The 24,024-nt window shown below is 37.0% G+C and overlaps 12 protein-coding genes and 1 non-coding gene across 13 annotated transcripts; 4 read left to right on the forward strand and 9 right to left on the reverse strand.

Moving 5' to 3' along the window:
* Window positions 1-2: 2 nt before the first annotated feature.
* PTC1 (type 2C protein phosphatase PTC1) lies at window positions 3-929 on the reverse strand (the record flags this gene model as incomplete). Its single annotated transcript, XM_003673908.1, has 1 exon — window positions 3-929. The coding sequence occupies one exon, from the start codon at window positions 927-929 to the stop codon at window positions 3-5; it is 927 nt and encodes a 308-aa protein (XP_003673956.1).
* A 320-nt stretch (window positions 930-1,249) lies between these two features.
* On the reverse strand, window positions 1,250-2,563 carry RPT2 (proteasome regulatory particle base subunit RPT2; the record flags this gene model as incomplete). The annotated part of the gene is made up of 1 exon (XM_003673909.1): window positions 1,250-2,563. The coding sequence occupies one exon, from the start codon at window positions 2,561-2,563 to the stop codon at window positions 1,250-1,252; it is 1,314 nt and encodes a 437-aa protein (XP_003673957.1).
* A 158-nt stretch (window positions 2,564-2,721) lies between these two features.
* On the reverse strand, window positions 2,722-2,803 carry NCAS0Atrna12S. The gene has a single exon. It is a non-coding gene; the product is annotated as a tRNA-Ser (tRNA).
* A 395-nt stretch (window positions 2,804-3,198) lies between these two features.
* GAL7 (UDP-glucose:hexose-1-phosphate uridylyltransferase) lies at window positions 3,199-4,299 on the reverse strand (the record flags this gene model as incomplete). Its single annotated transcript, XM_003673910.1, has 1 exon — window positions 3,199-4,299. One exon carries the CDS (start codon window positions 4,297-4,299, stop codon window positions 3,199-3,201), a length of 1,101 nt encoding a protein of 366 aa, XP_003673958.1.
* A 1,217-nt stretch (window positions 4,300-5,516) lies between these two features.
* On the forward strand, window positions 5,517-7,070 carry GAL1 (galactokinase; the record flags this gene model as incomplete). The annotated part of the gene is made up of 1 exon (XM_003673911.1): window positions 5,517-7,070. One exon carries the CDS (start codon window positions 5,517-5,519, stop codon window positions 7,068-7,070), a length of 1,554 nt encoding a protein of 517 aa, XP_003673959.1.
* Window positions 7,071-7,611: 541 nt separating this feature from the next.
* Window positions 7,612-9,561, forward strand: FUR4 (uracil permease; the record flags this gene model as incomplete). The annotated part of the gene is made up of 1 exon (XM_003673912.1): window positions 7,612-9,561. The coding sequence occupies one exon, from the start codon at window positions 7,612-7,614 to the stop codon at window positions 9,559-9,561; it is 1,950 nt and encodes a 649-aa protein (XP_003673960.1).
* A 958-nt stretch (window positions 9,562-10,519) lies between these two features.
* POA1 (ADP-ribose 1''-phosphate phosphatase) lies at window positions 10,520-11,029 on the forward strand (the record flags this gene model as incomplete). Its single annotated transcript, XM_003673913.1, has 1 exon — window positions 10,520-11,029. The coding sequence occupies one exon, from the start codon at window positions 10,520-10,522 to the stop codon at window positions 11,027-11,029; it is 510 nt and encodes a 169-aa protein (XP_003673961.1).
* Window positions 11,030-11,227: 198 nt separating this feature from the next.
* CHS3 (chitin synthase CHS3) lies at window positions 11,228-14,647 on the reverse strand (the record flags this gene model as incomplete). Its single annotated transcript, XM_003673914.1, has 1 exon — window positions 11,228-14,647. One exon carries the CDS (start codon window positions 14,645-14,647, stop codon window positions 11,228-11,230), a length of 3,420 nt encoding a protein of 1,139 aa, XP_003673962.1.
* A 402-nt stretch (window positions 14,648-15,049) lies between these two features.
* Window positions 15,050-17,932, reverse strand: CHS2 (chitin synthase CHS2; the record flags this gene model as incomplete). The annotated part of the gene is made up of 1 exon (XM_003673915.1): window positions 15,050-17,932. One exon carries the CDS (start codon window positions 17,930-17,932, stop codon window positions 15,050-15,052), a length of 2,883 nt encoding a protein of 960 aa, XP_003673963.1.
* Window positions 17,933-18,325: 393 nt separating this feature from the next.
* Window positions 18,326-19,225, forward strand: NCAS0A10250 (SCO family protein; the record flags this gene model as incomplete). The annotated part of the gene is made up of 1 exon (XM_003673916.1): window positions 18,326-19,225. One exon carries the CDS (start codon window positions 18,326-18,328, stop codon window positions 19,223-19,225), a length of 900 nt encoding a protein of 299 aa, XP_003673964.1.
* A 209-nt stretch (window positions 19,226-19,434) lies between these two features.
* Window positions 19,435-20,616, reverse strand: NCAS0A10260 (YchF/Obg family ATPase; the record flags this gene model as incomplete). The annotated part of the gene is made up of 1 exon (XM_003673917.1): window positions 19,435-20,616. One exon carries the CDS (start codon window positions 20,614-20,616, stop codon window positions 19,435-19,437), a length of 1,182 nt encoding a protein of 393 aa, XP_003673965.1.
* A 606-nt stretch (window positions 20,617-21,222) lies between these two features.
* On the reverse strand, window positions 21,223-22,407 carry NCAS0A10270 (YchF/Obg family ATPase; the record flags this gene model as incomplete). The annotated part of the gene is made up of 1 exon (XM_003673918.1): window positions 21,223-22,407. The coding sequence occupies one exon, from the start codon at window positions 22,405-22,407 to the stop codon at window positions 21,223-21,225; it is 1,185 nt and encodes a 394-aa protein (XP_003673966.1).
* A 278-nt stretch (window positions 22,408-22,685) lies between these two features.
* On the reverse strand, window positions 22,686-23,825 carry ETR1 (enoyl-[acyl-carrier-protein] reductase; the record flags this gene model as incomplete). Its single annotated transcript, XM_003673919.1, has 1 exon — window positions 22,686-23,825. One exon carries the CDS (start codon window positions 23,823-23,825, stop codon window positions 22,686-22,688), a length of 1,140 nt encoding a protein of 379 aa, XP_003673967.1.
* Between the last annotated feature and the right edge of the window lie 199 nt (window positions 23,826-24,024).

A 24,024-nucleotide genomic window follows, 5' to 3' on the forward strand; every position in this document is an offset into this window, starting at 1 on the left:
CCTCACAGCGATACAACCATTACAGTAACATTATCTGTAGTTCCGTTCTCTAAGGCATATCTAACAAGTATCCTAGCAGCTTCTTTGGGTTCATCAATATTTTTAATTAATTCACATGCTTCTTGGTCATCAATAACGTCCCATAACCCATCACATGCTATTATTAAAAATTGATCAGCATCTGTTATCTCCACACTAGTAGTGAAAGGGTTCCCTACTACTAAACTATCAAAAAACTTATCACCAAGTGACCTTGTAACAGCCAACATTCCGTTCACTCGACTCTTCATTATCAGCCCTCCTGCTTCTTCCACACGTTGCATTTCCAGTGGATCTGATGCCTTATGATCATATGTTAACCTTATACTACGCCCACCCCTATAAAGAACTATTCGCGAATCACCCACATTCGCCGTGTATAATTTCCTCTTATGTTCTCTCAAATCAATATCACCTTCTTGAAAATCTTCTTCCAAATCAGGTAATTCCCACCTTAACACACAGACGGCAGCAGTACAGCCACTATTGCCCTGTAAAGTGGTATTAATCTGTTTATCCACTAATAAAAATGAATCATTGAGGATTTCTCTGATATCTTTGGTTTCATTCTCCAATATATCTTTCTCAATTATCGAATGTAGATGAGAACCACACCACTTAGATGCTTGAACACCAGCATGGCCATCAAAGACAGCAAAATACCCCCAATCCAATCTTGAGGCGAAATTTTGAACATATGTATGGACATCTTCCATCGTCTTCCGAAATTTAGAATTCTTATTCTCTGCTACTCCAACTTTATAGCTCACTTCATAATGTTCATCTTCTTTCTCCTCTTGCGGTTGTTCCTTTTCTTCCACCTTTACGGGTGGTACTTTAATAGATTCCGGTTCTTTAATATTACTACTAATTTTAGCACTCGTTGACATTTTTCTTTTGTTTTTGGCGGTTTCTCTCTACTTTACTCTAGTTATTTGTCGGTTAATAATAAACAGTTCAATAGGATTAGCGCCACTGTGGTTAGTTATATCAATTATATCTTGCTATATCCTAATTGGTATGGATATATCAAATTAGGTCCTGTTCGTTCCTATCCATAATTAGGTAGTTCTACAAATTCTTCATTTAACGTTTACATTTTTCGTGTTTCAAAAAAAAAACGAAAATCACAAAATTGAACGCTTACATTAATTGTCAATAATAGGTATTGTTTATTATATATATGTATAGAATACAGAACATAACATTTTCACAAATAAAGACCTTCCAAATTTTCTTCCACTTTATTCTTCATTACACGTTCCTTAGCTTGTTTGAAATCTTCTCCTGTAACTTGCATTCTTCTTTCTCTTAGCGCCAATAACCCAGCTTCTGTACACATTGCTTGTATGTCAGCACCAGAAAGATCATCCTTTGTCGTTACTAATGTTTCAAAATCAACATCTTTACTTAGATTCATCTTAGATGTATGAATCCCCAAAATCTTCCTCTTTGTTGATAAATCAGGATTTTCGAAAAGAATTTTACGATCAATTCTACCAGGTCTAATTAATGCAGGATCTAAAGTCTCAATTTTATTTGTAGCCATAATAACTTTAACATCACCTCTATCATCAAAACCATCTAATTGATTTAATAGTTCCAACATAGTTCTTTGAATTTCTCTTTCACCACCACTGTTTGAATCATATCTCTTTGTACCAATTGCATCAATTTCATCGATAAAGATAATACTTGGAGCTTGTTCTCCGGCAACTTTAAAGATTTGTCTACATAACCTTGGTCCATCACCTAGATATTTTTGAATTAATTCTGAACCCACAATTCTTAAGAAAGTTGCAGAAGTTTGATTCGCCACAGCCTTAGCTAATAATGTTTTCCCCGTACCTGGGGCACCATAAAGGATAACACCCTTTGGTGGTTTAATCCCCATTTCTTCGTATAATTCTGGATGTGTTAATGGTAATTCAACGGATTCCTTAATTTCTTGTATTTGAGACTCTAACCCACCAATATCACTATATGATTCTGTAGGTGATTTATCAATTTTCATTACTGAAACCATTGGATCTGCATCATCCTGTAGTACACCCACAATAGACATAGTCTTATGATGTAGAAGAACAGAACAACCAGGCTCTAGTAATTCTTTATCAACGAAGGATAGGATAGAAACATAGAAATCTGGCATTGTAGGACTTGTTACAATGGCATGATCATCATCAATGATTTCTTCCAATGTACCAATGCTTAATGGATTACCTCTGATTTCTTCCAATTGTTTCTTCTCTTCTTCTTGCTTCTTTTCAAATGGTTTCAAGATTTCAGAATTGGTCACGAATTCCTCTTCTAATAATAAATGATCCTTTATTCTTTCCATTCTCAATAATTTCAATTTACAACGTGTGCTTGGTGATACAGATGGTAATTTTTCTGCTGTGGCTGGTCCTCCCTTTCTCTTCTTACGTCCGAATTTAGATTGAACTGGAGGTTCATATTTGGGTTTCTGATTAGCTCCCTTCTTTTTCTTCTTGTCTTGACCTGATGATACACCCTGTCCCATTGTGAGTTATTGTGTGTCTCGGTTTATTAGTATTGGTAACTTGCCACTAAGTATGCTTGTCTTACTTTTCTATAGTGGGATCTTCCCATATACCACGATTTTGCCACCCGAATAAAAAAAATGGATGAGACCTTCAAAAAAAATAAAATTAAAAATAACGACAACTGCAGGACTCGAACCTGCGCGGGCAAAGCCCAAAAGATTTCTAATCTTTCGCCTTAACCACTCGGCCAAGTTGCCTAGTTATATGAATTTTTAATTAAAAGTTACCTGAATAGACCCTTAGTGATAAATCACGTTACCATTATCTAGTGGTTTGTGTATAAAAACTTGACACCCATTGATACCTCAACAGGTTTGATAATTTATCGTAAGAAAGTGGCCACCCTAAACATACTAAATTACACTCAAACTGGATCTAAGAAATACCAGGGTTAGTTTCTCCAAAAACGGGTAATTAGCTTCTTATCAAGCGTCTGGCTGTAGCATTAATAAAAAATACTTGAAGTAATAGATTTTATAAGGTTATAAAACTTTTATGTATTAATGTATTAGTGTTGTAAATAAGGAAATAAAAATTTATTAAAAGACATTAGTGTCATCATCATAAACCGTAGTTCAAATATTTAGAGAAATTATAATTTTTCTGTGTAATGAACTTCACCATCCAAAGCTCTTAGTCTATCAGCAGCTTGTTCAGCAGTCAGATCTCTTTGAGGTTCACCCAATAATTCGAACCCGACCAAGAACTTTCTAACTGTGGCAGATCTTAATAGTGGTGGGTAGAAATGCATATGGAACCAACTATTTTCCAATTCTTCACCAGTTGCGTTCAATGGAGCTTGATGTAGACCCATAGAGTAAGGGAAACTACATTCGAAAAGATTATCATACTTAACAGTCAAAGTCTTCAAGATAGAGGCTAAGTCATCCTTTTCCTTATCATTGAATTGGGCGACGGAGGCAATCTTTTTCTTGGAAACAATCATAGTTTCAAAAGGCCAAACAGCCCAGTATGGAACGACACATACGAAGCTATCATTTTCCACCACGATTCTTGTTCTTTCTTGCAACTCCAATTTGACGTAGTCACCCAATAGATCACAATGGTTCTCAGTCTTATATTTCTGGAAAGATTTTAATTCTTGAGAAACTTCGCTTGGAATGGATTCCAAACACCAAGCTTGACCATGTGGATGTAAGTTGGAACATCCCATAGCGGTACCTTTATTTTCAAAGATTTGAACATATTTGAATGGCTTACCATCGTCCCTAGCTTCTTTGCTCAAATTATTGTAAAGTTGTTGCCAAGCACCGACAACGTTGACTAATTCGTCATGCTTCATTTGTGGGATGGTAACGTTATGCTTTGGGCTGAAACAGATGACAAAACAGTTACCTCTAACGGATTCCACCTTAAATAATTTGTTCTTTAAAGGATCTTTAAAGTCCATATGAGCAGGTAAAGTTGGTTGTTCAGTCTTAACAGCTGCGAAATCGTTTTGGAAGATATAAGTAGATTCATATTTTGGATTGGCACCACCGGTTACTCTGGCGTTACCTGGACATAGGAAACATTTTTCGTCGTATTCTGGTATAGTGTTCTTTGCAACAGTTTCCTTTTGGCCTAACCAAGGTCTCTTGGCTCTGTGAGGGGACACTAAGATCCAAGAGTCTGTCAATGGGTTGTAACGTCTGTGGGAATGGTCGGTGAAGTCAAATTCTTGGTTAGTCATAATGTATGTTTGCGAGCTTGCAATTAGTGTTATAGTTGCGATGGTCTAAGGAAGGGAGAAAAGCATATCTTTGAAAGGGTCCAATGGTTCATCTTTATATATACTATTCGTGTTGCAGTTTGCATTGGCATTATTCATTTTCTTGATAGCTGTTGATGTTCCATCCCTGCCCGGGAATCTGTCCTCCGTGCGAAATCGGTAGGATATTTTCCGGAGACGTCGTTATACTTGTTCGTTCTTCTCCCTACACTCAGGAAACGAGTATAGGGAATAATATGTCAACAGGAGGATCTAACAAGAATGATCCTTCTCTGCTGGTTATTCCTAAATATGCTTACATAATGTTTAATTATCCCGCGGTGATATTCACGGTGTTTTAGGTTACGACTTTTGGGGGAAATTCCCCGGATAATTGTGTTCCTTCTTGTTCAACCACGTAAGGGACTGTTAACAAATTAACTGGAGTTCCATTGTGGTGAATGAATAACTTTTTGGAGTCGCAATGTATGTAGAGAAGAAGCTATGAAACCCCGCTTGTTACTATGTACTAATGTAATCCGTATTACATGGTTTGTACGGGCAAGATTGTCATAAAACGCAGTAATGGTATTAATTACATATTTCTTGTCAAGAGAACAACGTTCTTCGAGCATACACGTAGAGCAAAGGGAGACAAAAAATAGGGAGCCAGAAATCGCCAAATCTCGGAGTCTTGCTTAAATAACAGCCACCCCATACTCGAACAGACTTCGCCCTAATACCCAAACAACTACGTACGTATAACAGTGGAGTGGTATCGGGATACAGAGCTCCTGTGAACGGGATCGGTTCCCACCCATCCGTTGTGTTGTTAACGGTTAATACAGCAAAGGAAACTGTCGTCCGTTCGTTTCTCGGCGCACAACTGCCCGAACATGACAGCTTTCCCCTCTGCGAACAACCCCCACATGAAATTCTGGCTATTATGAGACCTTACCGGATGCGTATGTTCCTGTTGACCAGTTCTCCAGTTCTCCATCTATTTCGTTGGTCCCCAAGCAACAACTCCAGCTCCCCCAGGGAAAAAACATATATAAACCTGCCGTAACAACCACCATCTCGTATCTCTCCAGTCCCCTTTTCTACATTTTTCACTTTCTTTCATTAAGAAACAAACCAAAAGACCATTATCAGTTGTTTAACTTTTAATACTAAACATTCCCCAAACACCCAATACAATGTCTGTTCCAGAATATTCCGCTGCTACTAAAGATCTACCAAAGCCTTTAGCTACCAAATGTCCAGTCATCACTGAAAAGTTCGTCAAGGCTTACGGTGCTGAACCAGACTTCATCGCTAGATCTCCAGGTAGAGTCAACTTGATCGGTGAACATATCGATTATGCTGATTTCTCAGTCTTGCCATTGGCCATCGACGTCGACATGTTATTGGCCGTCAAAGTTCTAAACGAAAAGAACCCATCTATTACTCTAACCAATTCTGATGCCAGATTTGCTCAAAGAAAGTTCGACTTACCATTAGATGGTTCTTACGTTGCTATTGACCCATCTATTTCTGACTGGTCTAACTATTTCAAGTGTGGTCTACATGTCGCACAAGAATTTTTGAAGGAAATTGCTCCAAAATTCCAAACTGCTCCATTAGTCGGTCTACAAATCTTCTGTCAAGGTAACGTCCCAACTGGGTCCGGTCTTTCCTCCTCCGCTGCCTTTATTTGTGCTACTGCTTTGGCCATCATTAGAGCCAACATGGGTAAGGACTACCATTTGACTAAGCATGATTTGACCAAGATCACTGTCGTCGCCGAACATTACGTTGGTGTCAACAATGGTGGTATGGATCAAGCTGCTTCCGTTTGTGGTGAAGAAGACCATGCTCTATACGTTGAATTCAAGCCTGAATTAAAGGCTACTCCATTCAAGTTCCCACAATTGAAGAAGGGTGATGTTCAATTCGTCATTGCTAACACTTTGGTTGTCTCTAACAAGGTCGAAACTGGTCCAACCAACTACAACTTGAGAGTCGTCGAAGTTACCGCCGCCGCTAATGTCTTGGCTAAGAAGTACGGTGTTGTCTTGAAACATGAAGGTGCTTCCAGTTTGAACAAGGGTAACTTGAGAGATTTCATGAACGCTTACTACGCTAGATACCACAACGCTGAAGCTTGGGATGGTGAAGTCGCCACTGGTGTCGAAAGATTGAACAAGATGTTGGAATTAGTCGAAGAAACTTTTGCTCCAATGAAGGCTGGTTACACCGTCGAACAAGCTGCTGAATCTCTAGGTTGTTCCAAGGAAGAATTTACTAAGGATTACTTAACCACTTTCCCAGTTAGATTCCAAGTCTTGAAGTTATACCAAAGAGCTAAGCATGTCTACTCTGAATCTCTAAGAGTTTTGGAAGCTTTGCAATTGATGACCAAGGCCAAATTTGCCTCTGATGAAGATTTCTTCAAGCAATTTGGTGCCCTAATGAACCAATCTCAAGCTTCTTGTGACAAATTATACGAATGTTCTTGTCCAGAAACTGATAAGATCTGCTCTATCGCTCTACAAAACGGTTCTTACGGTTCTCGTTTGACTGGTGCCGGTTGGGGTGGTTGTACCGTTCATTTGGTTCATGGTGGTGAAAACAACAGTGTCGAAAGAGTTAAGAAGGCTTTGATTGACCAATACTACAAGGTCAAATTCCCAAACATTACTGACGCTGAATTGGAAGAAGCTATTATTGTTTCTAAGCCAGCTTTGGGTAGTTGTTTGTACGAATTATAATTATAATTCTCACTTTTACATGCAACTGGTTTGCCCTTTTATGGTTTTATGATACTTAATTTTTAATGAGCCAAGATATATATATTAGATATTTAATTTTTTATACAAAAAAAAATGATATAATTTTACGATTTTAAATGTTACCGTTGAACTTTGAAGAGATATTTCAAGTGAGCAGGTTTTAAATTTTCCAGATAATAATCATTGACTGTTTATTTGATTTGAAAAATGTTACGCATTAAAATAATAAAGGACAAATGTCAGGACAAAGTTTAGGCGTTTGTTTGCGGGGTACTGGTGTCTCTTAAAAATGTCCGGACAAATTACAGGATCTCCTTCGAAAATTTTTTCACCGACGCAGATAATCGGTTCTGAAATAATAGAACCAAATGTTACCTGTAGTCTTATTTATTTAAGGAAAGTTAACTATTATTTCTTTCTCGAATAATAGGGTCTATAATAGGAACCATTATTTCGGATACAAAAGATTCTTTGTATTTGAGAAGAACTTTGTGATAAAGAGTGTGCTCATTAAAACAAAATGCCGGCAGATGATTTAGCTATTATGTTTAGCCATGCGACCAAAGGTGGCCACATATACGAGAATGAAGAGTATGAACCCCTGCAGGAAAACATAGAACCGGTTGACAACAATTTTGAATCTTCAAATGGGTATAGACCTTCTGGCAAACGTCATGACGATGATGACAAGGAGTCTGCGACAAAATTTGCAACGTTTGAGACTTACGAACAATCAACGTACGACGAGGAAAAGGCAAGTCTTAAACAGCCTGAATATAAATCAAAATGGGAAAAATTCTATAATGAACACTTAGTGGTTGATAAATCTACGGTAGGTGTTTCATTATTGGATTCCTTTATGTTTAACAACGACTTAAAACCAGTGGAGAAGAAAAGAAGAGTATGGTCCTGGTATAATTTCTGTTATTTCTGGTTGGCCGAATGTTTTAATATCAATACTTGGCAAATTGCTGCTACAGGTTTACAACTAGGTCTAAATTGGTGGCAATGTTGGATTACCATTTGGATTGGGTACGGGTTTGTTGGACTGTTTGTCGTTCTAGCCTCAAGAATTGGGTCGGCATATCATCTTTCATTTCCAATATCATCGAGAGCATCATTTGGTGTCTTTTTCTCTTTGTGGCCTATTATCAATCGTGTTGTTATGGCTATTGTTTGGTACTCCGTTCAATCATGGATTGCTTTAACTCCAGTTTCTCTCATGCTAAGGTCAATCTTTGGTAAAAATCTTCCGGATAGAATTCCAGATCATTTTGGGTCACCAAATGCTACCACTTATGAATTTATGTGTTTTTTCATCTTTTGGGTGGTTGAATTCCCATTCCTTTTAATCCAACCACATAAGGTAAGACATTTATTTACTGTCAAAGCTGCATTAGTTCCATTTGCATCGTTTGGGTTCCTTATATGGGCTGTAAGAAAGGCTGGTGGTACCATTGCTTTAGGTTCCTTGAATTCCGTTCAACCACAGGGTTCTGCATTTTCATGGGCGTTCTTAAGATCTATTATGGGTTGTATGGCAAACTTCTCCACAATGGTCATTAACGCACCAGATTTTTCAAGATTTTCGAAATCAAAGAACTCAGCTCTTTGGTCGCAATTTATTTGCATCCCCTTCTTATTTTCCATTACCTGTTTAATTGGTATTTTGGTTACTGCCGCTGGGTACGAACTATACGGTGAAAATTATTGGTCTCCATTGGATGTCTTGGAACAGTTTTTGATTAGATCATACACCAAAGGTACAAGAGCTGGTGTCTTCCTAATTTCCTTCGTATTTGCTGTGGCACAATTGGGTACCAATATTTCGGCCAATTCCTTATCATGTGGTACAGATATGTCTGCACTTCTACCCAAATTCATCAACATTAGACGTGGTTCAGTTTTCTGTGCACTTATGGCTCTATGTATTTGTCCATGGAATATGATGGCTACCTCAAGTAAATTTACCATGGCTCTATCAGCATATGCCATTTTCTTATCAAGTATTGCCGGTGTTGTTTGTGCAGATTATTTCGTTGTTAGAAGAGGTTACATAAAATTGACCCATATTTATTCTCATCAAAAGGGTTCATTTTATATGTATGGTAACAGGTTTGGTATTAACTGGAGGGCTTTAGTCGGTTATTTGTGTGGTGTTGGACCAAATCTGCCGGGTTTTATTTCATCTGTCGGGGATATCCCCATTTCAGATGGGCCAATGAAATTGTATTATTTAAATTATTGGATGGGATATGCGTTCAGTTTCGTATCTTATGTTTTTCTATGCTATTTCTTCCCAGTCCCAGGTACTCCTGTCAATAATATCCTCAAGGATAAAGGTTGGTTTCAAAGATGGGTTAATGTTGAAGAATTTGAAGAGGAATGGAGGACAGCTTTACGTAAGAAGGACTTATCTGATGATGTAGTTAGTATAGCTGAGCATTCCCATGAAAAAACCTTCTATTAATATAGGTAAGCACATATTCAGTTTTGTAATTCATTATTTGTACACTATCTAATCCATGCATTTTATATTACTTCACATCCTTACTCGCCTTTATTTAACAGCATTCACTTTAATGGTGTTTCTATTTTTGGCTTCTCCAGCTACATATAATGAGAAAGCGTTATAATTCTTAGTTAAAAATATCATATTGGTATAAAGTACTTGATAAAAAACAAAAAACCCCATTGAAGCCCAGCATAAAAAATTACTATTATTTTCTTAGATCTGTTTTTGGTGATGATCTTTCGAAGAAAATGAGAAAACTCCGAAGATAAAAAAGGGAGCCATCTTTCCCCGAGAACACAGGAGACACTTTATCTTGTGAATTGAGCAAAAAAGTACATTCATTATTAACAACTTTAGATTTGTAACTCATACTTTTTGCAACTTTTAGTAACACTTGAAGATTTTTGGGAACGATAAAGATTAATCAATTATCCTGGGAGTGGCAATGAACGAAACTGTTTCCTCGGCTAAAAGGATGATGATGCTTTAAGTTACTAAGTTCATCCCAACTAGAATTAGTTATTTAAGGCAAACTTAAATGAAGAGTGATTAAGTACTCCTTTCAAAAGATACTAGCTTCTGCCCTCCGTGACATATGCCTTTTTCAATATTTCTTTAATCTGAATTTTGGAAAGATATACATATTGTAAAAATTTACTAACGAATATAGGGTTTTTTTTCACAAATGTGATATGACCATTCAAATTATGAAATGCTTGGCAACTGCCCAGATTTATGATATCACTTTTGAGTTATGGGGAATGGTCCTTTGGTGGCATGTAGCGCTTCTTTAAATTCAAGTTCACGAATTTCCAATGAAAAAAAGTAGACTCGCCTGAAAATTCTAATGAGGTCAACGGAACTTCTTTAGCACCTTTCAATAGTAACCAACAAAGGAATTAGAACAAGAGAAATGAGTATTATAAGGTATATTACCGGCGACATTTTGAAACCAAAGCCTTATCCTAGAATAATAATCCATTCATGCAATTGCAACGGTTCGTGGGGAGGTGGTATTGCCTATCAACTGGCTGTTAAATATCCAGAAGCTGAGACTGTATACATGAATCATTGCACAAAATATGGTTCTAAATTATTAGGTAGCTCGTTGCTGATACCCAGCTTTAAGGACTCGGATGTTCTAATCGCTTGCCTCTTCACATCATCGTTTGGTGGTTCCAGTCATGATCATAGTAGTAGCATTTTACGTTATACCGAAGAGGCTATTAATGATTTGATCAATACTATAGCGACAGAAAAGGGGGGACCTATTTATGGCGCAGAACTGCAAAAACCCCTAACTGAATATGAATTAGAGCTTCCAAAAATTAACAGTGGCATCTTTGGTGTCCCATGGGAGTTAACTGAACAAGTATTAAAGAAGTATACTGGAAATATATCTTTTAATGTCTATACATTCTAAATAATTGATTAATAAGAAAATCTTTAAAGTAATTTAATAAATGCAATGTTTTTAATATACAGATAATCAAATCCGTTGATACGTGATGTGTTAAAAATGATAATAAAGAAGGAACTGCTGACGCAATTGGACCGAGTAAAATTAAGAATAGGAAACAAATAACTCAATCGAAAGACTTTCGCAAAGGCTTATCTAATATCATGTTAAGAATATATTATCCGAGACATCTTGAATACTTTTACTTCTTGTCATTCTATCTTCTCTTTCAAATTCTCTCCATGTTCTCATCTTGATCATCGAATGATCAAACTCACCTTCTAGTTCATCATCTGCTTTATTCCCACCAGCAATCGTTCGCGTATCACCCCATGAGAAGTCATCAAATTTCCAGTATGCATACGAGGGTAAAATAAGGTTCCAGATAGGTAGGGCAATAATGTAGATAGCCATCCACATTAGATAAGACCATCTCGTAGCAGTAACAACAACAATTAACCCGGGAAGACCAAGGATAATGGCCAATAATATTAAAGTAAGGATAGGTGTAGGGTGTGAAACAATTGCAAAGATGACAACATAAATTGTGAAACAGATAGCCAATGGCAACACCAGCGTACCAATTAATTCAATTCCGATAATAAATTGCATAGAGAAGCAGAAGGTACCACATAAATCTCTTAGTAGAACTAACTCAAGTAAATTATGAACAGTCGAATTAATCCAACGACGACGTTGAGATAATAAAACTCTGAAACTGTCTGGTACGATTGTCTTGCATGCCGCTTTTGGAACAAAAACTTGTTTTCTCTTTGGAAATGTTTTCAACATCAAAGACGATAAGTACCTATCTTCACCTAGCAGCAGTAAATTCTTTTTATGCAAGGTATCTGTGACATTGTCCGAGTACCTTTCCACAATATCAGGGTTACCCAGAATAGGAACCCAATATCCATCAGGTCCCTTTGGAGATTTGATACGATAAATAGAGAAACACCCAGGCAAACACGTGACTGAACTAAAAACAGATTCGAATGCCTTTGATTGATGATGAGAAATGAAATATTCAAAGACTTGAATTGCAGTAACCCATGATTGTGCCTTGTTTGCAATCTTAGTTTCACCACAAAGTCCCATAATGACAGGATCCTTTACCATTTCAGCTACCATATGTGTTAAAGAATCTGGGAACACTTTGGTATCGGCATCCACCATGAGGACTGTTTCATAGTAACTTGCCATTAGACCCGTGATTTGCCAAATATTTTTCAGTAATTGAAATTCCAATTCGGTCATTCTCTCATCAAATGTAATCTTTTGTAAGAAAGACATGAGGATAACTTGAGAATCACGCTTACCTCTATTACCAGGCTTAGCAGAACCTTGTTCATCAGGGGTACCACACTTGACAATTATAAGCATGGGAACACGTTGCTGTTTCTCAGGTGGTACTGTATCATCATTATATTTATAGAAACCTGCATAGATCTTAGCCATATTATGTCTCTTTGTACCTGATGCAACTGCAACATAAGAGTAAGGTAACACATCTTCTGGTTCAGTAACGAAATCTTCCATCATATCTAATGCAATTTCTGGAGTTGTTTTGTCATTACCCGAACCTTTAATTAGCCCGTCACAGACAACCATTAGTAACTTGTGAGAGTTTGGATAATCAGTTGTACTTAAAGAGTCTAAAGTTGTTCTTAGTCCTGCCTCATCCTCGGAGTAACAAGTCACAAAACAAAATGTATGAATTAAAGGAAAGTTGAAGGGCATATAATTTAGAGGTGGTTGTTGAACAATGTCTGGATGAATAATAGACGGATCTAAGCTTTCCATGGTGGTAGCACCTGGAACTGGTGAAACAGTAGTGTTGTTCCATAGCATGGAAGAAGAAGGGAAAAGAGTGGAGGGGTTACGTGAATGTGATTTCTTGTTAGCGTTAGAATCGAAGGCAGCTGTTTGATTAGCATTTTGAATTGTCATGGTAGTCATTCCACCAAATTGATCATTCACATTTGATGAACCAACAGTAGTATCCAAATCCAGAACTGATTCATTTAATTGAAGCATTTTGGAGCTACGGTTTTGTAACATATTAAAAGTTGATTCTCTCTTATGCATGCGTGAATATTTCTTTGGTCGTAGGTTCGGCGAGACTTGGTTTATCGGTCCCTGTGTTCCGATATTTTCAGACCAATCTTCAATCGCATTTAGGTGTTTATCCATTGTTTTATTATCAACCTCTGATGCACCCTGTTTTCTTGAAACAAACCAACGGAAGTAACATGCTACTAGAAATTTGGCTACAACCACAGAAAGAATAAAGACCAGTGAAACGTACAAAACAACATCTGAGGCAATGCAGCCAACAGTTTTCGAATCAACTTCACCAACTTTTATGATTTCTGAAAGACATCTTGCAATTTTCCTTTCATGCCCATTCGAAAGAATGACGGACAAATCATAACCTTGTAAATTGGAGTCTCTCAAGTCATCAAAGAGTGGCGGATAATCAAGTTGGTCTTTCTCTAACCAATCAAGTAAATCCAGATCGAGGACATGTCCGTTATATACCACTAAATTCCGTGATGAGTTTTTAATATCATCCCATGAGAAATAAATGTCAGCTACACTGTCTAGGTCATAGAAAGCTTTTCTTTCATCTTCATTTGTATGACACCCCCATCCAGCATAATTATCTATTGTGAAGTTTGGTTTTGAGGAACCGTCTTGGTTGATCTGTTTACAAGGGAAATACCATGCCAAATTATTATCATCATCATGAGGAATGTCACAGTCATCTTTTGGTTTTATAATGTTATGACAATTACCATTCACATTTTGATAAAGGAATGAAATATCTTTACCACCTGCTGTCCAAGGTCCACACATGGTATCATTTTTTACTTCAAAATCAGAACCTTCCGAAAGCGAAGCGTTTAATTGATATGCCTTCCCATTTACAGTAACGTAAGCTACCGAAATATCATTGATTTCCAAACGTAATTTTTGGGTACTGCAAACAGTTCTCGTGAATCCAAAGGTCAAATATGCGACAATCGCACCAATATAACCAATAACAGATAGCAAAGCCATCTTTTCTCTCCATGCCATTTGTCGTGGCTTATCGGGCATTCCAAATAATGCTAAGAGTGAACCTGGGGCCCAAAAAGTAATTGCATAGCAATACAACTGCCATAAAGTTAATGAATTATCCTTTTCTCTTTTTAAAGTCTTCTTAGATGGCTTTATACGTGTAGGCTCATCGTCAACGTCATCAATATCCTTGTCTCTTGAATTAAAATCTTGTAATGGATATTCACCGTCTGATTCACGACTCCTATTGCTACGTTGGGATCGAATTGAACTACGCAGGGATTGTCTTGTTGGATTTATACCTGTAGTTGAAGGTTGCACAGACAGATGATCTTGCTGTTCTTGCGTCTTTTGTACATAATAATAATGTGGATTCTCTGGATTGTTAAATCTATTTCTTTCTGGCCTTACAAGGGAACCCTGTCTGTGTGGCGCATTGGACCCTAAGCTTGATCTGGATCGAAGAAGTGATTCTTGATCTTGATTTAAATTCAAGTAATAATCATCCTCGGTAGCCATTTCTTCCTTGTTTGGACCGTAAACTATTCTTCAGGCTCAAAGGTACGATGAACAGCTGCAAAATCCTAGAGATGTTGTTACTTATATCTGAATTCAATACAATGCAAATAACCACAAAATTAAAAATACAATGCGGCAGAAAAGTTTCAATTCTATATTTGCAAATTGTCAATCAATCAATCGCGTCGTTTCCTCTTTGGGAAATTCCAAAAAAAGAAACACAGATCTAGGGTTGGCTTAGGGAATGCTAGGGCTTTGAGGTAAGAGAAAGAAATAGGGTACAGAAACAACCCTATTATGTTTTTGAAATGTTCGTTAGATTAGAGTACTTAGATTAATATACATATTTTATTGGTATTGGTATTGATTTCAAAATAAATTTTACTTTATTAGTTTTTATGCTCATGTTTTGTTGAAAATACTTCCGACTTTTGGCATATCCATCTTTGACACACCCCATGATCCTGTGTTTTCAGCCTTATTCTTGTAACTGACAATCATGGTTAAATACTTGACAAACAAGAACCCCATGGAACCAAGTACTCTAAATAATGCCAAAGCTGCCACAGACCATAAGATGAAAATTAAATAACCATTATTGACTCTCTCTGGGGAGAAGGCCTGAATGATGGCCATGATTAGAATTAGATTGGAAAGCATCCATATCATGACAATTCTTGTTCTTACATCTCTATAATAATCGTTACGTTCCTGTGCTGGATTCTTGACTGGTTCCTCAAATTCGATCTCTTTCAAACGACTCTTTATTTCCATAAACTTTTTATCAACTTCTTGTGGCCAATTTGTCTCCACAATCTGTTTCCCATCAGGTCCTTGCACCACGATAGCCTTTGATAATTGTTTGGTGGCGATATCAGAACCCTTTGTACCCCAAGAGACATCATGTGTATTACAGAAGGCGAAAATTTGTAAAGTGCAGGTAAAGGCAGGTAGGGTGAAGAAATATTGAATGGATGAGGTAAACATGTGCCATGGGTCCAAGTACATCAAAGATGAGAAAAAATATAATCCATAGGTGGAAAGTAATGAAACGACAACATTTATAAATACTTTATTTGATGTACCTGGTTCACAAAGAGCCTTAAACGCAAAAATAAAACCACAAATTAAAGAATATGTTGCGCAGACAGTCAAGATCACCATTGAGGTAATAAATAAATGCTTTGCCCCTTGTGGTCTATTACCCATGGATATAATGAATAAACTGGCTAAATCACAGAATATCAAATATTTGAAAAAGATGAATAAAGCTTCACCATGTTTGATAACTTTATTCATTGAACCAGCCAAATAATAAAACGTTAGGACAAAATTTGCAATTGAAAACCAAGAAAACAGCATTTGAACAAATTGGTAGAAAAATTCAATATGAAGAAAAAATTTACGAGTAACTGAATGGGTAGTTTTCCAAACTTGGAAGAAATGAAGTTGAGCGTAAAGTGCAGCAAACATTGCACCATTTAACCAACGTCTTCTTTGAGAAATAAATTCCGGCACATCCTCAGGAACATCTGTTTCACCTGTAGCTTCTTTGACATACTTCAAAACCCACTTGGCATCCCTCTTTGCTACAAGCTCCCAACATAAAATTCTGTCCTCGGCAAGATACATGTTAGCAGTGAAAACATCTTGGTCACTCCCATCTTGAGTCTCACCCAAGAAATATGAGTTTAATGGACCAGTACCATCGGCATGATTTTGTAAGGCACGATATCTATATGCTGACAGAGCGCCCGGTAACACTGAAATATAACCGAAAACACTTTCTAGAGGTTTGTCTAAAATATTTGAAATCTTATATTCAAAGTTTTGTGATGCAACCAATGGGTTCAATAATTTACGACCCAATTTACCCTTCATTGTGACAATTTGTCCTGCAGCACCAGCTACGTTGGAATCTCTATCGAAAACTTTCCATAAGTGATAAATGGCAGTATGATTTAAACGGGTACCGACATCGACCAGACAAACGACAGTAGGTTGCAAGACAGGACAAAATGCATTAAATAACCAACGATGGGAATTAATTTTCTTTTTGTTTTCCTCTTTCAAACAAAATACCAATTGAACGGGAACAATATCCTTGGAAACATAATCTAGATCGGAGTTAATGGAAACCTGAGTGGTCAATTCAAAAACATGAGCCTTTACCGGATCACCATTAACAGATGCCTTGGCCATATCCTCTTGATAAACACCCAAGGCAGCCAAATAATCCAAAGCACCTTGGTTAACTTTAGCTCTCCCGTCACTCACTAAGATTACAGAAACCTTTTTCCAACCATCTTTACCCCAAACATGGGATTTTTGACGGTTACATAAGTGTGCAACATTTTTCATTATTGAATGTAAGGTTCTTGCCAATGATATTTTGTCTTCATTATACATCGTGATACAAATTACAATTTGACACTCACGATTCATCTCTGCAAATCTCAAGGAATAACCAGCTTCCAAGAATTCATCTGGGTCTACAGTGCATGCTGTGTACCTCATTTCAGTGAATTCAGGAGAACCTCTTCTTGGAAGTGTGTCTAATAAACCTCTTGGGATTGGATTATCCAACTTAAGAATGGTTTTTTCTTTTGGAACATGAGGAATTGGTCTTCTCTTGCTCTCAGAATTAGCACGTCTAACATAGTCACGACGAACTGGATGGTTTACTTCAAATCTTGTTTCAGTGAAAGTTTCACTTGATAAGACGGATGATTCTTCATCAAATGATTTGCGGAATTTTTCATCGTCATCGTATGTGGAAGATCTTGTCGCAGTCGAAGTAGTTGAAAATGTAAGTTTCGAGGTTTGTGAAAGTCTTCTTGGAGCATTAAATAAATTATTGGTTGCCGGTTCTTGTTGCGGACTTAATAGGATAGGTGGTTGGCTAGCGTAGTAGCTGTCAATCAAATCTCCACGACTATTATCAGCTCCATTGAATTCAAGGACAACGTCATTGTTTCTTTTTGGGGACTCCTGCAAATTAGCAGTATACCTATTTATATTAACAGGAGAATTATGGACACTATCACGATAAAATTGTGTTCTGTGACGACGGTCTGGAGAGTATCTTAGGGCGGCCCTAGAGGGAGATGGTGGAAGACCTTGGAAATTCCTCGAGTGATCTAATTCCTCAGGGTAATCATCTTGACTTTGTTGGGTATATTCAGAAGTTGAGCTTGTATTTGTGTGAAACCTTGCTAGAGCAGGTCTACTGTGCCTCTCTGGAGATCCACTCGATGGATCAACCATAAATGGATTTTTAGTCATATGCAATTTTCTTTGTTTGTAGCAAAATTATATGGTTTCTGCCAAGTAATTATCCTTGGCTCTTCTTAACTTAATTTTCTTTACAAGTTCCATAAAAATCAATAGGAATCTACATCTTTAAACTCTGAAACTCTTCATATATTTGATGAAATATTCTATTAAGGAAATAATAACATTACCATAAACGGAAATATGTCAACAACTCACTTCAATTTTTAGCCCTATTAGGGTTAGTTGGTAGCACGTGATGTTTCCGTTGAAAAAGTAAATTCAAGGGGATAATAGTACCCATCAGCTGTAATTATTATACATATACTAGCAATTGGTTAGATAAATATAAGCTCTTACATTCAACATAGTTATAGAGATACCGATCGAAGTAAAATAAATACTATGAACAATATAGCTATAAGGAGAACCTCTTTGAGACTGTTAAGGGCCTCGAAGACGCCAATTGGTTTATGCAATAGAGTTTCTTGGTATACTACAGCAACCAATGCCCGAAATCAGGATAGTAGTATTAAGAAAAAGAAATTGAGTGAAATTCATGTCACAGAAGAACCTAAAAGAAAGGTAAAATTTGAAAAACAAAATAACTCCAATAATTACCTAAAGTTTTCAACATGGAAGGCGACCATCCTGGCTCTCTTCCTCGGTACAGGATCGTATTATTACTTGGACAGAGAGAAACAAAAGTTAGAAATTCAAAAAGAAGCTGAAGCGAATAGGGGTTATGGGACTCCATTGGTTGGTGGACCCTTCAAACTGAAGGATTATAATGGGAATGAGTTTACTGAGAAAGATCTATTAGGAAAGTTTTCAATCATATACTTTGGTTTCAGCCACTGTCCCGACATCTGTCCCGAAGAATTAGACAAACTTGGAGGTTGGTTAAATGATTTAGAGAAACGAGGAATAAAAAACTTACAGCCGATATTTATCACTTGTGACCCAGTAAGAGACACACCAGAAGTCCTGAAGAAATACCTCAGTGATTTTCATCCTGGCATTATTGGATTAACAGGAACTTATGATGAAATAAAGGATGTCTGTCATACCTACAAAGCTTTCTTTGCCACTCCAAGAGATAAATCATTTGATGACGACTATGTTGTAGAACATTCAATTTTCTTTTACTTGATGGATCCGGAGGGACAGTTTATAGAAGCATTAGGTACTCCCTATGACGAAAAGAGTGGAGCTGACAAGATTGAGCAACATGTTAAAGCGTTTGTACCAAGTATTGAACGTGAAAAACACAACAATAAGTGGTACTCCTTTCTATTTAGATAATTCTTTAATGGCCAAGTAATAATTTCGTGTAAATAAAGAAGAAAGTACTTAACATTAGTTCAATGACATTTACCTTGAATTTAAAAACAAGAATTGACTATTAACGATATAAAATGAACAAAATACTAAATAAAAATGATATACCTTATTATCTTGAAATACATCTTATATGAAGTGTTGAGAAGGAAAAAAATTAGAGTGTACATTGATTAATTCTTACCTGCACCAGATCTGAAGTAAATAATGTCACCATCTTCAACCACGTAGTCCTTACCCTTCTTCATCAACTTACCGGCAGCCTTAATTGCTGCATCATCTTTATATTCAATGACATCGTCGTACTTCATAACTTCTGCCAAAATAAAGGTGTTCATTAAATCATTATGGATAACACCAGCCGCTTGTGGAGCCTTAGTACCCTTTCTAATTGTCCATTCACGAACTTCATCAGGACCACATGTAAAGAAGGAAATCAATTCCAATTTTTTTCTCATGGTAGTGACAATTTTTGGTAAAGCAGATTGAACGCCTAGACCCTTCAATTCTTCCTCAGCCTCCTCTTCTGACATATGAGATAATTTTTCTTCTAAACAAACACTGAATGGAATAATCAAATCACCTGGGGAGTAGGTGTCAACCCATTCCTTGATTCTTAACAAATGCTTATTCTTTTTTCTAGCATAATCTCTTTCAGACAAGTTAATCAAGTAGATACATGGCTTAGCTGTTAACAAGAACATAGAGTTAATAACTTCGACTTCCTTTGGAGTCCAAGATTGGTTGGCAACTCTGTGACCATCCTTCAATAGTTGGATAATTCTTTCAATTAAAGCCATTTCTTCCTTCTTTTGCTTAACTTCTAAGGATTGACCACCTCTTTTGGCAATCTTTTCTGCAGCCTCTAGAGCCTTCTCAGAGAATTCAATATCTTTTAATCTCAATTCAGTGCTAATAATTTCTAGATCACGAACAGGATCAACATCACCTTCGATATGGATAATTTCAGCATCATCGAAACAACGAACAACTTGATAGATGGAGTCAACAGATCTGATATGAGACAAGAAAGCGTTACCTAGACCTTCACCGGCAGAAGCACCTTTTGTCAAACCAGCAATATCGTAGACAGTCAAATGAGCTGGAACTTCAGAAGCAGGTTTGTAAATTTCACATAACTTATCAAATCTTGGAGATGGGACAATAACACGAGCTTCTTCTGGGTCAATGGTAGCAAAAGGATAGTTTGCTGGGTTACCTAGAGGACATCTAGTGATGGCTTGGAAGAAAGTGGACTTACCGACATTGGCTAGACCAACGATACCGGCCTTCAAATTGTTACCTGGACGACCTAAAAGGACCTTCTTTTCTTCGACCTGCTTCTTTGGTGGCATATTGATTCAATTGCTGTGGTGTGTTAGGTTATGTTATTCTTATACAGTTTTAAACTGAGTTTGAATTGATGTGTGAATGAATTTGATGGGTGGATGTTCTTTCGTGCTCGTCTCGACGAAAATTTTTTATTGAGTCCCATTAAGAATGGACCTTATAGGAACTTCACTGTCATCAATATAACACTCAATATCCGTATACAAGATAAAGGATAATATTTCATATGGTACATCTCTGTAAGACGTATTTTAAACCTTTAAATTTTAACTCAATATTTCTTAAAAGGGGATCACCATATTGCGATCTCCAAAAAAGGCGTCCCTAACCTAACTCATTGAAGAACCTTTTATTGAAAAAAAGTCAAATCTGACAACTTTTTGAGGCTACTTAGCAGCTTCTTTCCTTGGTGTTTTAACATTAATATAATTCCGAGTAAATTCTACACAGGTCTCAAGCTTTCTTAAAGATTAGCCATGCACAATCCAAGAATATATACAATTAATATTTAGCTCAATCAAGAAGCATTAACATATGAAACATTGCTCTATTAAACTTGTAATATACAGAAATATTGGAGATGCATTAGTGCTTTAAATTTTTATAGGTTTTTAATTCTTACCAGCGGCAGCTCTAAAGTAAACAACATCACCATCTTCAATGACATAATCTTTACCCTTCTTCAACAACTTACCGGCAGCCTTAATGGCACCTTCATCCTTGTATTCTACGATGTCGTCGTATTTCATGACTTCTGCTAGGATAAAGGTCTTCATTAGATCGTTATGGATAACACCAGCAGCTTGTGGAGCCTTAGTACCTCTTCTGATAGTCCATTCACGGACTTCATCAGGACCACAAGTGAAAAAAGAGATTAAATCTAATTTTTGTCTCATGGTGGTAATAATCTTTGGTAAAGCAGATTGAACACCTAATTTCTTTAACTCTTCTTCAGCCTCCTCTTCTGACATATGAGATAATTTTTCTTCCAAACAAACACTGAATGGAATAATCATATCACCTGGAGAGTATGTGTCAACCCATTCCTTGATTCTTAACAAATGCTTATTCTTTTTTCTAGCATAATCTCTTTCAGACAAGTTAATCAAGTAGATACATGGCTTAGCGGTCAATAATTGCATGGTGTTGATAATTTCAACTTCCTTTGGAGTCCAAGATTGGTTGGCAACTCTGTGACCGTCCTTCAATAGTTGGATAATTCTTTCAATCAAAGCCATTTCTTCCTTCTTGTTCTTGACTTCTAAGGATTGACCACCTCTTCTGGCAATCTTGTCAGCAGCTTCCAAAGATTTTTCGGAGAATTCAATATCCTTTAATCTCAATTCAGTACTGATAATTTCTAAATCACGAACAGGATCAACATCACCTTCGATATGGATAATTTCAGCATCATCGAAACAACGAACAACTTGATAGATGGAATCGACAGCTCTGATATGAGACAAGAAAGCGTTACCTAGACCTTCACCAGCAGAAGCACCTTTTGTCAAACCAGCAATATCGTAGACAGTCAAATGAGCTGGGACCTTAGAAGCGGTCTTATTGAAAACCTCACATAACTTGTCGAATCTTGGAGATGGGACAATAACACGAGCTTCTTCTGGGTCAATGGTAGCAAAAGGATAGTTTGCTGGGTTACCTAGAGGACATCTAGTGATGGCTTGGAAGAAAGTGGACTTACCGACATTGGCTAGACCAACGATACCGGCCTTCAAATTGTTACCTGGACGACCTAAAAGGACCTTCTTTTCTTCGACTTGTTTCTTTGGTGGCATTATATTATTTTTTGCTTAATTATCCCGACATAATGAAAGATATTATAGACTATACGAATTGTTTACAGTTAATCGATGAAGAGAAAGCGCTAATCTGTTGCTCTGTTAAATAATAAAATAATGATTACCGCCTTGCTGCTTTTTGTCCGCTCGGTGAAAATTTTTTTGTACATGCGTATGACAATCTCGGTGGATTTAATGACAGGAATACAATAGTGACACAAATCATTATCTCCTTTTCTATTTTGAATTTTTAAATATGAACCTTGGAATTTCCCTCACCATTGTAAGGCAACCACCTTCTTTTTCCCTTTCCCTCTTATTCCAGCTTTGACTAGTTCAAGAATATCGTTATCCGATGCTCTTCTGACATCCCATTGTAATTTTTCAATTTCATCTCTGGGAGAAAGGAATGTTCCATCCTTGTACATTTCAGTTATGTTCTGGACGGCATCAATCTTATCTTGGGGTCTTTCCTTAACGTTTTTTGTAATCCAAAACCCTTTAGATGTTAGTCCTTTGAAGATATGCAATGATGTTGGAAGTGTAACAGGTTGTTTGGACATCCCACCATAGGTTAGCATTAAGGCATCATTTTCTAACTTTCTTGCAATAGCTGAACTGGATTTTCCCCCAACAGAATTGAGTGCCAATCTTACCCTAGCATGAGAACCTAAAATCTTTGGTAATTCTTCCTTATTAAATTGCTTATCATTATTTTGAGTTTCGGAGATGACTTTTGTTGCACCATATTTTTTCTCCAAAGTACTAGCAACTTCATCAAAATCATCCCTATCACGAATGACACTTAATGTCTTGATACCATTCGCCTTCGCTATTTGACTTACCATCTTGGAAACACCCGAAGTTCCCGCATTTTGAACCAGCCATTCATTACCTAGACTTTGCACATCCCAATTGACATAATTCTTCACTAGTTGATATGCAGTACAACCATTAACAGAAATTGTTGCTGCAGTATAAAGATCAAGGTCATTAACTTTAATCAAATCTGAAGAATTAGCAAAAACTCTGTAATCTGACCAAGTTCCCTGATTGGCTTCGAGCGGGATTACCCAATCGCCTTGAACCAGGTCTGTTTCACCTTCTGGAATAGAAACTACTTCAAAGACACCTTCATTACCAGCAATTGCAGAAGGAGCTTTCGTAGAGTAATCTAAGGTTTTTTCGGGTAAAGAGGGGTACACTCCTTGTAACTGATTGATATCAGAAGGGTTGATTGGGAAGGCTAAAGAACGTAGTACAATAGACTTAGTGAGATCTTCCTTTGGAGTGTATCGTTGTAAGGTTAGTACTGAAGTTGGATCTTCAACACTATGAGATGAGTAAACCAGTGATTTGAACTGCTTGGGGATCGTTGGCTTGCTGGACATCATCCTTTTGAAAGTTGGTATCATTTGGAATTGTTTGATTAGTTGATTGTGGAGTATTTTTTGAATAAATAGTTCTTATATTAGCATGGTAGGAAGCTTCGAAAGTGGTGTTGGGGTATCACTTTTAGTTCTTAAAATTTCAAGGCTGATTGATTGGATCTCAAAATGTTCGGAGTTATGGAAAAATATAGACGACATAAAATTTTTAAAAGGCCGATTATTT

This window comes from Naumovozyma castellii, chromosome 1 (genome assembly GCF_000237345.1).
Source record: "Naumovozyma castellii chromosome 1, complete genome".
In the NCBI taxonomy this organism is placed as follows: domain Eukaryota; kingdom Fungi; phylum Ascomycota; class Saccharomycetes; order Saccharomycetales; family Saccharomycetaceae; genus Naumovozyma; species Naumovozyma castellii.